This window comes from Antennarius striatus, chromosome 7 (assembly GCF_040054535.1).
Source record: "Antennarius striatus isolate MH-2024 chromosome 7, ASM4005453v1, whole genome shotgun sequence".
Classification (NCBI taxonomy): domain Eukaryota; kingdom Metazoa; phylum Chordata; class Actinopteri; order Lophiiformes; family Antennariidae; genus Antennarius; species Antennarius striatus.
In genome coordinates, this window is record NC_090782.1 from 10,521,043 (window position 1) to 10,534,708 (window position 13,666).

Consider the following 13,666-nt stretch of genomic DNA (forward strand, 5'->3'; position numbering starts at 1 on the left):
TGACATTTTCCCACATTTCAGGCTTCGAACTTAAAGATAACAAACTGAAAATATTTTTCATGAATCGACGACATGTGAGACACAATCGTTAAGTGGAACCAAATTTATTCAACATTTTATATTGTGTTTACGAATGAAAAACTGAAAAGTAGGATGTACAGAAGTATTGGCCCCCTGTTCTCTCAGCTCAGCTAACCGACTCCAGAAGTCCCCTGATGACTTCTGAATGATCCAATGTTGACCTAAATGACAACAAATGACAGAGTGCACCTGTGTGTCATTTGGTCTCACATTTCCACATCCTACTTTTAAGTTAAAATGTTGAATAAATTTGGTTCCACTTCACGATTGTTTCTCACATATCATTGATTCTTGAAAAATATTTTCAGTTTGTTATCTTTAAGTTTGAAGCCTGAAATGTGGTAAAATGCCAAAGTTTTCTTTGGGGGGGGCAATACTTTCGCAAGGCACTGTATCTCTGACTGACCACTTGACTTTGAGTCCAGGCTACAGTGCAGAGACAAAAAAATGTTTTACACAAGAAGACAGGCACAAAACCATGCTGAGATTTTTATTCAAGTCTCAACTCTTGTGATAGAAATGCTTTACGAATTTACATAGCACTAAAAACACATAATGTATGCCTTTGACGAGGAAACGACAAATTAAATTGCAGCTACACGAGATTTCCATAGCTTTTAGGGGCAGGTTTTAATCGCCACATTTAATCCATTCATTACAGGAGAAACTGAAAGTAACTCTGGGGGAAGACAAAACCTCAGATGCAAATATTTGCAAACAAGGATATAAAAAGTAGGTGAAGCTCAGTTGAAAATATTTTTCTACGTGACTCAGTTAATGATTTTGTATTCCAGACATTATTAACCAGATCAAGACCAGATAAATGAAAAAAAAAAAGATACTATTCATAAGTAGTACTTTACCACTCTCACGATGCCATACACACACAGACAAGAGGCCTTGGTGATGTTTTGTAGGCTTTATAAAAACCTAAGTCAACATATGCAAGCAACGGTTTCACAAAACGTACGGGGAAAGATTAACGTCATGGCTCCATATCCCAAGAGTCAAAGTCAGATCTCATACTAACCCAGCCTAGAAGTGCTAAAAATGTAATAATTCAATATACATATGGTATGAAAGACTTAAGAGTTCATGTGCTCTAAAGAACGAAGTAGCTAATGGCGGGGGCACAGCGTGGATCCAGGACAGGCTGAACGTCGTATAAAAGGAAACATACATTTCAGAAATCATACGGGGGGTGGAGAGGTGCAGCGCTACGAACCCACCACAATCTATCAAACTAATAAGCTTTCCTTTTTGCCGTAACAAATTAAAGGCCAAACAGTTTGAGCATCTGGGGGGGAGGGGGACTCCTGGTTTGAGATCATTAAATTACACAAAGTGAAAACATCAACACTGGCATGACGGTTGCTGGAGGAAATTCCGGGTGAGTGTTGCGATGTCGTTGGGCCAGGAGCGCTGTATGACGTCAAACAAAGGCCACCATCTTTAGCACTTGGTCCACTGAGTGGTTGTTCAGGGTCTTTCAGCTCTCTACAGCAGGGGGTTCCATGTCTGTGGTGATGGTGTTGTCTGCGTCTTCGTTTGTGTGTGTGTGCCTGTCAGCCGGGCTGCTGGGGCTCCGTCTAAAGAGGGAGGACAACGTCAGCTACAAACACTGCTGTCCCGAAACTAGAAGGGTCAAACTAGGACAGTGGTTCTTAACCTGGGTTGGATCAAACCCTAGGGGCTCGGTGAGTCGGTCTCAGGGCTTCGGCGGAGACGGACGTCAAGACAAAACACCTGACACGATGTGTCAGGTGTTTTTGCCGAACATACACGAATCACTGTGTACGTTTGACACATCGTGTCAATTCATGATGACATGCCTCTTTAGCCATCACTGGCTGCAGGTGATCACGTGACACTACATTGATCAGCCTACCTGTGCTACATGGGATTTTGCGCACTCAGTAGTCGATTTATGCCTGTCCTGATGGTACGTCATCTGATTGCTTTCTTGATAATTTAATTCATAGTAACTATGTTGAGCAAATAAAGAAAGTGGTTGAACGAATACGTACAAAGTGAATTTACATGTACTGTATAACGGAACGTGATGGGAGTCAGCGTTCTGCATGATTTGCAATGTCAAGTTGAGCAACTCTAGTCTTCGCACTGGCAAAAAATAAAGGAACACTTCCTTAAGCTCCATGTAAAACAAAAGAAACAGACTTTGTTGTGAAAAATGACTTAAGAGTAGCACTTGCCAAGGTGAAGCCACGCATATCTGAACTGGTCTCTCAATAACAACAGCAGAAGTCACGTTGATTTGCAGGTAGGTCATTTCATGTGAGTTAACACACTGTTTTGGTTTTGTTCTTTGAAAAAGGTGACATTAATGCACAATTCATTGAATACACCAGTAAAACATATACTTATGTCTTCAATTTGAAAAAAAAAAAGTATTTTTTTTACTAAAGAAGGGTTCGGTGAGTGAGCATATGAAACAGGCAGGGTTCGGTACCTCCAACAAGGTTAAGAACCACTGAACTAGGAGGATGCTCACATTAGCCTCTTTGTGATAAGTAAAGGGGTTTCATTTTCGTTAAACACATTCAACCTAAACGTGACATCTTCTCTCATTTTCATTCGTATCTTGCAAATATATCAATCATTAATATATTGTTTCATGTGGAGCATTCACCTCTGTGGGCTTGAAGAAGCATCATCATTATTGTCCTCCTGGGCAGGTAATTTTGGGTTTTCTTTTACAAAAATGTCATCGGGTTTCTGTTCCGAATCCCCATTCACTGGAGTGGAGTCTAGAAATGCAAATTGTGATGAATTATTAAAAAAATCTGAAAAAAAGAGGTGATTTGGTTCAGAGAGAGAAGCGAGAACTGAGCTGTGTTCTTCTTCTTTTTTTTACCAGTGTTCTTTGTCTCATCGTTCTCTTGTTCCTTGTCTTCTGTTTTTGGCTTAGATCCCACCTCTGCCTTGCCCACAAAGCGAAGCTTTAGCTTGTTATAGACCTCACTAGCTTTTTCCATGACTGCAGCGCTGGCTTTATACCGCCGAATCTACAGTGGACATAACATGGACATTGAGAAAAAAAAAAGCTGGTATCAGAGAAGGTAAAGTAAAAGGAAGTGAAAAGGAAAACGATAAAAATACCCTCCAAACATAATCCTTTGGAAAATTAACCCAAAATTTTTTTTAAACCCCTTGTAAATACACATCTAAGTTACAATAAAGAAGTCTACTCGCTTGATTCAGAATTTAAGAGTTAGAAAGAGTTTGAAAACATGAAAAAACAAGGAGCATCAAAAAACAGACAAGAAAATCCACCTTTTTCAGCGTGGCAATAACTTCAGCATTCTTATGGAGGATCTGGCTGGTGACAGGAACGGCCTCCAGTTCCTCCAGGGCCTTTAAACACCGGTCTATGTCCTGAGAGAACACACGTTCAAGAATGGCATCAAGTACAAGAGTAGTGGAAACGTATTTAACTGTAGTCACAGCCATCTCTTACTGGGTTGTCCACTTTGAGTGCAAACTTGATGTCCGTGTGGAGTTTCTGTAGCTTTTCTTCTGGGGATGGTTCTGCACATGGACACACACAGCAACAGGTTTTACTTTTGTGTCAGTCTACATAATGAAGTGTGAACCTGGGAGAGACTGACCCCTTTTCTTTTCCACTTTCTTCTCCGGTGGCCTCTCTGGTTTACGTTTGGGTTTCTCAGGAATAGACCTGTAGGAGAGAGCACGAGAGAGAGAGAACGAGAGAACGAGAGAGAACGAGAGAGAACGAGAGAGAGAGAACGAGAGATTTTTTTTTATTTTTGCAAAAACACTTTAATCACATTCAAACATTTTGCAATTTTACATTAGATGAAGCACTAAAGTGCCTCAGAAGAAGGTTTTTTTTAATAAAAAAACTTCAATCACATTTAACATTTAGAACATTTTACAATTTTTCATTAGATGAAATTTCAAAAACACTCAAACACATTAAACACCAAGAAACAAAGGGAAATACAATATAAAAATTAGTACATTGTAACAGGAATTTTGCAAAAGTGAGGTGGTCATCAACTAAAGTGCATAGGACATTTTTGTAACACCAGATGTTCCTAAAGTTATTCAGGTCTTTTGTCAATTTATAGAAACCAAATTCTAGTTTTAAGCGACATCTGATGTTACAGCAAAAAACAGTAGCTGCTTCTTGAACAATATTGTTTTCAATTCGAGAGAGAGAGAGAGAGAGAGAGAGAGAGAGAGAGAGAGAAAGAGAGAGAGAGAAAGAGAGAGAGAGAGAGAGAAAGAAAGAAAGATTGATTTGTACACATTACATTTTAAAAGTTCTTTTAAGTACTTTGGTTTGCTCTGTTGTGATTACCTCACTCTGCTCTTTTCTTCCAACCGTCTGGCTTTCTTCTCTTTTAGCTCTTTTTCTTTTCTTTCTTTTCTCTCTTTCTTTATTCTAGCCTTCTTCTGATTGTCGGGCTTCTTGGAGGATTTCTTTACCTTTGAATGGGTCATAGACAAGAAGTTGAATGCATGAATAGAACTTCAGGTTCTAGTCAAACTCAGGAACTTTATCTATAGTTTATCTAAAGTTCCTGACTTTGGATATAGAAAAGTGTAACAGATAATTTCCAAATGAGGAAATGAGCCGGTGCTGTACCTCAGAGGGTGGCGGAGAGTCAGAGTCCGAGGGTGCGGGGATCGGGGGTGGAGGGGGTTTCTTGGATTTCTTCAGCGGGTGATCGTCTACACCTTCATTTGAGCTGCTGCTGCTGTCGCTCTCGCTCGCTTTTTTACGATCACGATCCCTTTTCTTTTTCTCGTCTTCTTCCTTCTCTCTCTCACGTAGCCGGCGGAGCTCCTCTGCCTCCTCTTTTTTCCGACGCTCCTCCAGCTCTCTTCTGCGTTCCTCATCTCGTTTTTTCCATTCACTGATGCAGTCGGTTTCACTGTCGCTGCGAAAAAAACAAACACACCTTCACCACAAACTGGAGCCCACCCGAGGAATCTGACTAATGAATACCTAGTGCATAACCAGGGAACGGATCATGGAAGCAGGCTGACCTGTCGCTGTCAGAGGAGGATGAAGCTGCTCGTTTCACTGGAGCAGGTTTTGGTTTCCGTGCCCGAGGCTTTGGTGCAGGTTTCTCTGTGTGTGTGGAAAAGCACACAGTAGAATTGTGGTTGAAACTGAACTTAATTCAATCCAGTATTCAGCTGCCTACAGAAGGATAAACCCTCACCTTTCTTGCGCGCCTGTGGACCCTTACGAGGAGGAGGATCCGAGTCTGATTCAGACTTTGAGCCGGACTGGGAGTCAGAGCCGGACAGAGCCGGTCGAGGCTTGTCATCCTCTGAGTCGCTGTCCATGACTTTTTTCTCCGAACCCGACCCAGAGTCTGAGCCAGAGTCGGACGATGCCTTCTGTTTTAGAAAGAGGGGAATTTAGAAATTTAGAAGAAGAGGAACAAACCCAACACAAATTCCATTGAAAAAACACTCAGAGCAGTTTGGATGTAGAACAGGGCCGGTGCTTCACCTTCTTCCTCCCTCTGACTCCTGCTTTCTTTCCACCTCGCGCAGCAGATTTCTTCTCTGGAGTAAAATCCTGTGAGAAGGAAACAAATGTGTAACGATTCTGGGCTGTTTGATGTCACATCACCAGACAATCATACCATGTTGAGAGTGTGCGTTATGTAATAAATACCTGGTCACTGTTCTTGCCAGAGTCGGACTCTGACGGCGTTGGTTCTGACTCAGAGGGGGACCCACTCTCTACATCCCTGTCACTGGACGACCCCCGGGCCTTCTTTTGAGGGGGAGGCCGCTGAAACAGCAAACACAGGGATTAAAAGCAATGTGCCAATGTCAGTGAAAGCTAAAACCTGGTCAAAGATTATTACCGGTACTGCATTTTTAAAGACATGAGGCTACCAGTAGTTATAGTCTTGCTTTTATTACATCTCTTATTTTCATTCTTATAAAATCAAGCAAATTTTCAGTAAATATACAACCACTATTATTTTGTTATTCTAATGATGCTGCTGATGGCACCTGGTTGGCTGTTGTGCCAAGTGCAATACTTTTGTATCCATAATTGTGACCAATCGGTACCATTTTTATTGTGTAATCCAATAAGCTAATAAGTTAATCATTACAAACCAAATCGATTAATAGAGGCTTAAGTCTAAACAATGCTTAACTCATTTCCATTGACAGTTACCTTAACAGGTGGTGGCTTTCGTTTCCCTCCTCTGCCCCTTCCTTGGTCTTCACTGCCAGATTCGGAGTCAAGCTCACTAGCAGACTCTTCTTTCTTCGGCACCATGGCTTCTTCCACATTGTCATCCTCATCACTTCCACCTCCAGCATTGCTGCCCTCACTGTCAGATGAGCTGGCCGGCTGCAGGAAAACCAAAATAATAAGGATGCAGATGCCTCAGTTAAATGCACTGCCATTTACAAAGCATGTCAGAAATCATTCAATACAGTATTACTCAAGGAAATATAGAAATAAGACATGTTTTGTCCTATTTTCTTCCCTTCACACTCTTTTCTTCCCTTACAAAGTGAAATACAGGGACAGATTATGCTAATGATTCAAAAAAACTTACAACAGGCGGAGCACTGTAGGAAGCATGTGGATTGTTTTGGATCTCCCATAAACCTTCATTAAATCCCTTCCTTTTGTTGGGCTTTCCATAGCGTTCGCTGTATTTTTCATAAGCAAAAAGGTCCTTTGGTGCAAGGAATGCCCTGTTAAACAGACAGAAAATTGTCAAAAATATAACTACATCACTAAAACCATCTAAATGTCATTTTGCACAAGGATGCTTTGGTGATTTGAAACCGCAGGAAAACAGACTGTGCCACCCAGTGATCAAACAATACAGTGTAGGTGCTATTTTGTCACAGATGGTGTCTGAAGCCAGATCAGACGTATCCGTGTCTTTTTTTTACTTGTACATTAAAGTGGAGGGAATGAATCTTACATGAGAAACTTGATTTTTTTTTTTGAAAGAAGCCTAACAAATTACAGTGTGAAGTAAGTAGTCATTGTGATTTGTCTTCAGTCCTTGAATGTTGAATCTGAAGCTTTAGTGATGAATGACAATCTAAACCATCATTTGTCTCTACCTATCACATTACTGCCCTCAAGGAGGATGAATAATGGGATGATTTCCACTAGTTCTTGATAAACAAGCAGGTATTTACACACTGCAAACCAGACATTCTGTTTCATGACTGACTAACACAACGCTGTACTCACGTTTCATGTGTTCCAAAGAAGAAAATTGGGATTTTATTAGGAGGTGGTTTCACTGCCCCATCAGCCACATCTTCAATCTAAAAACAAGACAGATTAACATTTAAATTGGAAGTCATCGATTTTACTTTTCTAGGATTCAAACATGATGATGATGACATGATGATGTTGGTTATTTATGGAGCAATATATTGTACATGTGTTTTCATAAAAATTGAAGGGTTGTGTTTTACCCAGTCGGTATCTTAATACTGAGTGTCTCGTCTTGTCTAGAGAAACAAATAACCATCTTAAAGGTGGAAAATAACGCTAGCTTGGATGCTGTTCGTCTCCATGCAAATTATCATTAGGCTAACAACATCCCGTGCAATTTATCCTGCACGCACACTGAATATAACCCTAAAATAAACACAGCCTGTCAGCACAAGTTTTTAAAAAATGAAGTTTTGTATGTGTATGATGAGTTACAGTGCCAGTGATACACGGAACGTTCTACAGGGTCCAGTGCAGCTCATCCCCTCCGCCCCTCCGGCTGCTGCTAACATTAATGTTACTGGCTTACCCGGGCTGGCCAGTGGGGGTAACCCTTCATTTTGGCGAAAACCAGGTCCCCGGGCTGGAAGTTGTGAGGCATTGTCCCGCTCCTCTGTGCAGCCTGGGTCTAAAATGTATTCAGATGCGTAACCTTTCTGTGTCTCTACGTTTGCTTTTTCAGGCCGACACGAAACCTGGAAACGATCAGGTTAGCTAGCAGGCTAACCGTATACAGTACTAGCGCTACCGCAAGAGGAGACGGCGGAGTGAAATCCGCGGTAAGTCACGGATCACTTCCGGTGAGAAGTCGTTCCCCGCCTTCAAAATAAAAGAATCAACGAATGGAAACAAAATGTAGGATAACTCAAATATTGTACAAGCACAAAACACTCTCAAAGCTGCCATTAAACAAACCATATGTGTGGTTTTTTTGCACTGTCAAATTCGTTGGTTTTTTAGGATGTACATCTTGGTCATCATTTTGATGTGCTTCAGGTTGATTGGCCAGTCCCAAATTGCCAGTAGGAGTGAGAGTGTGTGTGTGCACGGTTGTCTGTCCTTGTGTGTGGCTCCGCGGTGCACTGGCGTCGTGTCCCCGCCTCACGCCCTATGCCAGATGAGATAGGCTCCAGCTCCCCGTGACCCGCTGCGGCGGATGAAGCAGCAGAAAATGAATGAAAATGAACTTCATAAATGGGGCTGCGGTGGCTCAGTTGGTAGAGCGGGTTTGTCCAATAATCACAGGATCGGTGGTTTGATTCCCGCTCCCGCCCAGCCACCCCAGAACCTGAGCTGACACTGGGAGGCGCCAGCTCACCTCCCAAGCACTGCTGAGGTGCCCCTGAGCAAGGCACTGTCCCCCTTATAAGCTGCTCATTGAGGCGCACCATGAAGGAGCTGCCTGCCACGTTACCTCCCCCTCAACTGCATGGTTACAGGTCCCTTGTATGTGTTTGTGTTATGGGGCCTGTACACATTACTGTATATGTATATGCATGAGCTTTTTGAGACTTGTGTCTGGTCATTTACATTCCAGCTTGTGCACAAAAACAAGAATTTCGACTCCAGAGCAAGTTAAACTGCTGTGGTGTGCACAACCGTGGCCAATAAAAAAATTCTGATTGAATCTCAGTTATGTAAAATATTATATATGCAACTCACTCAGCAAGTGTTGTACACGATGAAAAAAGTGTTTGTGCTGTGGCACAATGCACTGCAGGGCATCATCAAATGTAACTATCGTTTATTGAGCTGTCAGTCCTGTACCTACCAGTGCACATCAGCTTGCATGCTTTAGTGCCATTACATGCAGAACGCATTTGATTATAATACAAATTATAGGTATGCTCCCAGGTGTCACCAACTTCATTTAGTATGCCCAATAGAAACTGGAATTCATTGGGAATGTGGACATAAAACTATTTCACTGACAATATCACAAAAAACGTGCCAAAAATATAAAGAATGCTTACTTTTTTACACCTGAAAAAGTTTGAATGGATGACGTTACCGAGTTTAATTCTACTAAAATAAAAATCCGTCGTTGTCCCAAAGGAAATAAAATTGTTCGCGTCGTGAATCACTTCACAGATCCGGATAAGATCTTTTGCACGGCTCTGCATCCGATTCGACGACCAACACGGAAGTCCCGCCTTCTGTGCTTCGCCATTGGCTACTTGTCATCAATTTCCTATTCACCCAATGACAGATCACAATATTGAAGGCAGACTTTGACCTCACTCGTATTCACCTCTAATGAGCAGCCATGTTTCGCTCTTTCAGCAGCCTTCGGCAGCACAACGCTAGCCTCCTGACATTAATAAAACACAACGTCAACACTAAACTCTTCATCTGCACTACCGGAATGGCCAGTTCAGGGTTCAGGCTGGAGCGGGACACGTTTGGCGAGCTCAAGGTCCCCGCAGATAAGTACTATGGTGCTCAGACCGTCAGGTCCACCATGAACTTCAAGATAGGGGGACCGAGTGAGAAAATGCCAATCCAAGTGATCAAGGCTTTTGGAGTCCTGAAGAGAGCAGCTGCTGAAGTTAACAAGGAGTATGGGCTCGACCCGAAGATAGCAGACGCGATCATCCAAGCAGCAGATGAGGTTTCTTCAGGGAAACTGGATGATCATTTTCCTCTGGTGGTGTGGCAGACTGGGTCTGGAACTCAGAGCAACATGAACGTCAATGAGGTGATCAGCAACAGAGCTATTGAGATCCTGGGTGGAAAGCTTGGCTCCAAGGATCCTGTCCACCCCAATGATCATGTCAACAAGAGCCAGAGCTCTAACGACACCTTCCCCACCGCTATGCATATTGCTGCAGCCACAGAGGTGCACCACATTCTGCTGCCTGGTCTGCAGACTCTGCATGACGCACTGGCTACTAAGTCTGAAGAATTCAAAGATATCATCAAGATCGGACGCACACATACTCAGGATGCCGTCCCACTCTCCCTAGGACAGGAGTTCAGCGGTTATGTGCAGCAAGTGAAGTACAGCATAGAGAGAGTGAAGGCCGCTATGCCCAGGGTGTACGAGCTGGCTGCAGGGGGAACAGCAGTCGGCACCGGACTCAATACCCGCATTGGCTTTGCTGAGAAAGTAGCTTCCACAGTTGCCTCTCTCACTGGACTTCCATTTGTGACGGCTTCCAATAAGTTTGAAGCTCTAGCAGCCCACGACGCTCTGGTAGAGCTGAGCGGAGCGCTGAACACAGTGGCTGTGAGCATGATGAAGATAGCCAATGACATCCGGTTTTTGGGATCTGGACCGCGTTCTGGATTGGGTGAGCTTATCTTACCAGAGAATGAACCAGGAAGCAGCATCATGCCTGGAAAGGTGAACCCCACCCAGTGTGAGGCCATGACCATGGTGGCAGCCCAGGTCATGGGCAATCATGTGGCAGTCACCATCGGAGGCAGCAACGGACACTTTGAGCTCAACGTCTTCAAACCCATGATGGTCAAAAACGTGCTTAACTCGGCTCAGCTGCTGGGTGACGCTTGTGTCTCCTTCACCAACAACTGTGTCGTGGGCATCCAGGCCAACACCGACAGGATCGACAAGCTTATGAATGAGTCTCTCATGTTAGTCACTGCCCTCAACCCACACATCGGTTATGACAAAGCTGCTACCATCGCCAAGACGGCCCACAAGAAAGGTTCAACGCTGAAGGCTGTAGCAGTGGAGCTGGGCTACCTGACGGAGGAGCAGTTTGACCAGTGGGTGAAGCCGAGTGAGATGCTGGGCCCAAAGTGATCTAATGATTAAAGAAAACTTCATACATTTTAAAAAGTAAAAAAATGTAATTTGGCTTAAAGGTTGTGGGATTTTCTATTGTTGATGCAAATTGTTACTCTGCATACAGATGTTTTATTTCAGCTGCACTGAAACTATACAGTAAAGCTATCATTTTTTCTAAAATGAACGCTTCAGAAATGACATTAGAAGGTGCTTCTTGGTCAACGGTTGTCGTTTGCAGACCGGTAGTGTCCCTAATGTGGATGGACCTATTCATTAGAAATGCCATACCATCAATACAACTTTCTTCTTCCAATTATTGCGTTTTGGTTCACAGTCTGCCTTTTGTGCCATGTTCCAGGTCAAATAAATATTCATAATGTTAAGGATGTAAGAAAGAGCCAAGAGTTAACTCAAATCCTTTATTGTATACATCAAGAATTACAACAGTGGAATGACTGATTTCCACATGAACTGTTGCTTTATTGTAAAAAAATAAAACCACAAATAAAGCATGAAAGAACAATGGATCCTCTTCTACTTGGTCCAGCTGACCTTGGGAATATCGTAATGCTCTGTCAGGTTGTCCAGGTGACGGTTAAAATCCTACAAAGTAACAAGGGAGATAAATTAATTTCTCCATCTGTAATTTATTTTTTTTCAACATCCATTCTACAGATATTGTGTGTTTATTTTCTAATGTACCTAAATCAAGTAGGGAAAAACATGGACAGAATGTTGCTATGCTAGTCTGACACAACTTACCTCTACTCTGTGTTTGTGTGTCTTCGACGCTTTGTTCAAAATCCTTTCCATTTGCTTTGGGAAAAAATAGAAAAAAGAACATTTCACTATACGTACAATATTATTTACAGTAATTATGTAAAACTTTCAAATTCCCCAAACTCCCATGTATTAGCAACAGCTGCTGACACTAACATGCATCTATGAGGAAAACAGGGTTACATTGCTTTAATGGCATCACATTGTTGAATTTACATACAGTAGCTGTACAACATCAACACCATGACACGCTTTTGAGCAGCAGACATGTTCATCTTACACATAAATGTTAGACACTATTAAGGTTCACAACTAAACGTCAGATGATGACTATGTATTAATAAATTGGGTTCTCTCATTAAGCAATAAGAATTAAATGAATAAGAAGACATTTCTAGGACAACAATTTGTCAGCTGTAATGCTCAAAAATGCCTAGAAATTAATCATCTGCAATCCTCTTAAGTATACATTTATTTATGCCTGGTAATTTTCCATTTTTTAATGCACCCTGCAGACAGTATATCAAAAAGTAATACTAATCTACAATAGTTGCTACAATATTTATGAATTAAGCATTCACAATAAATCATATAATTTACCCTCTTCTCTTGCATCTTATCGAAAGCAATTTGTGCTGGTGTCCTTTTGTCAACATATGCTTTCTTGGTTGTCACCTCCTCATCATTTTGACTGGAGACAAACTGCTCCAGAAGATTCTTAGTCTCTTTGTCCTTCTTCTTCTTCCTGGGAAAAATAACAATAGAATAGAATGTTAAGTAATAGATTATCGCCCTGATTACTGGTAGGTTAACGCTCTCAGGCAAGTCAACAACAAAAGGACACAGAAAGAAGGTTAATCAAACATTTGGACAGGCACACTGTCTGGAGAATCAAATACTGGTTTGGTTACTTCCTAGAATATCAAGCTGGGGCCTACAATTTCTGTGGGAGGTTAATAGCTGACTTTTTCATTTCAATGGAGGAATTTTCCTTTCTCCTTCTTTTGTTGTTTTGCCTAAGAAGTCCCCCAGAGTCTGATTGCTGTAGTACCTGTAATTTTTTAAAATGTCTATGTTGTAACTTTGTTAACTATTTAGAGTATAAATAAGTACTTTAAACAGTTTCTAATTTAAAATGAGCTTCATAAACCGCATGTTCTGTGCTGCTGGTGTCGTTCGTCAACATTCAGCTGTCTAACCACTGATAGTTGAGCTCTATAGAACTACGTAATGTCAACGCATTGACCACAACGTCGGAGTCACAACGAAATTTTTAACTTTCCTCTACGTACAATGTTTCTTCACTACCAATTTACCCAGATATTCTTTACTGCACGCAGTTAATCCCCGTAAAATAAATGTTATCATTGGGTTGCTAACGTTAGCAAACAAGCTAACACAATCTTACCTGAACGGTAGGGCTTTATATATGTATATATCCCTTTTAAATAAAGTGGCGTCGGTCACAAAAATATTGCCAAAATGTCATACAATGCCACTTACTTTTTCCCTGAAGAGATATTCGCCGATCCTTTAATTTTAAGGGAAGTCCTTTGACAAACCTCGTACTCTGACATTTTCAACGACGCAACCGTTTCTTCTTCGTCTTTTTCTTCTTCTGTTTTTGTCGTCATAGCGCCATAAACAGCAGTGCTGCCGCCTGGTGGGTTAAAGAGAAACGCCTACAAATTGGAGGCTACAACCCGCGCACAAGCTCAGTATTGTAGTACGCTCTTCCGGCCAGAGGTGGCGGTGTAACAATTTTACGGCGTTGAATTTCA

The 13,666-nt window shown here is 41.9% G+C and overlaps 3 protein-coding genes across 3 annotated transcripts; 1 reads left to right on the forward strand and 2 right to left on the reverse strand.

The window, feature by feature from the left end:
* Positions 1–556: 556 nt before the first annotated feature.
* hdgfl2 (HDGF like 2) lies at positions 557–8,096 on the reverse strand. The gene is made up of 16 exons (XM_068319462.1): positions 7,884–8,096; positions 7,325–7,401; positions 6,669–6,810; positions 6,278–6,457; positions 5,762–5,881; positions 5,594–5,662; positions 5,298–5,478; positions 5,119–5,203; positions 4,715–5,009; positions 4,427–4,554; positions 3,711–3,778; positions 3,560–3,630; positions 3,376–3,477; positions 2,957–3,107; positions 2,732–2,849; positions 557–1,670 (listed from the first exon to the last, which is right to left on the reverse strand). Exons 1-16 carry the CDS (start codon positions 7,953–7,955, stop codon positions 1,571–1,573), a joined length of 1,959 nt encoding a protein of 652 aa, XP_068175563.1. The 5' UTR covers positions 7,956–8,096; the 3' UTR covers positions 557–1,570.
* A 1,507-nt stretch (positions 8,097–9,603) lies between these two features.
* Positions 9,604–11,628, forward strand: fh (fumarate hydratase). Its single transcript, XM_068319180.1, has one exon. The coding sequence runs from the start codon at positions 9,621–9,623 to the stop codon at positions 11,118–11,120; it is 1,500 nt and encodes a 499-aa protein (XP_068175281.1). The 5' UTR covers positions 9,604–9,620; the 3' UTR covers positions 11,121–11,628.
* Positions 11,511–13,512, reverse strand: fam32a (family with sequence similarity 32 member A). The gene is made up of 4 exons (XM_068319181.1): positions 13,389–13,512; positions 12,486–12,630; positions 11,868–11,921; positions 11,511–11,708 (listed from the first exon to the last, which is right to left on the reverse strand). Exons 1-4 carry the CDS (start codon positions 13,460–13,462, stop codon positions 11,640–11,642), a joined length of 342 nt encoding a protein of 113 aa, XP_068175282.1. The 5' UTR covers positions 13,463–13,512; the 3' UTR covers positions 11,511–11,639.
* Between the last annotated feature and the right edge of the window lie 154 nt (positions 13,513–13,666).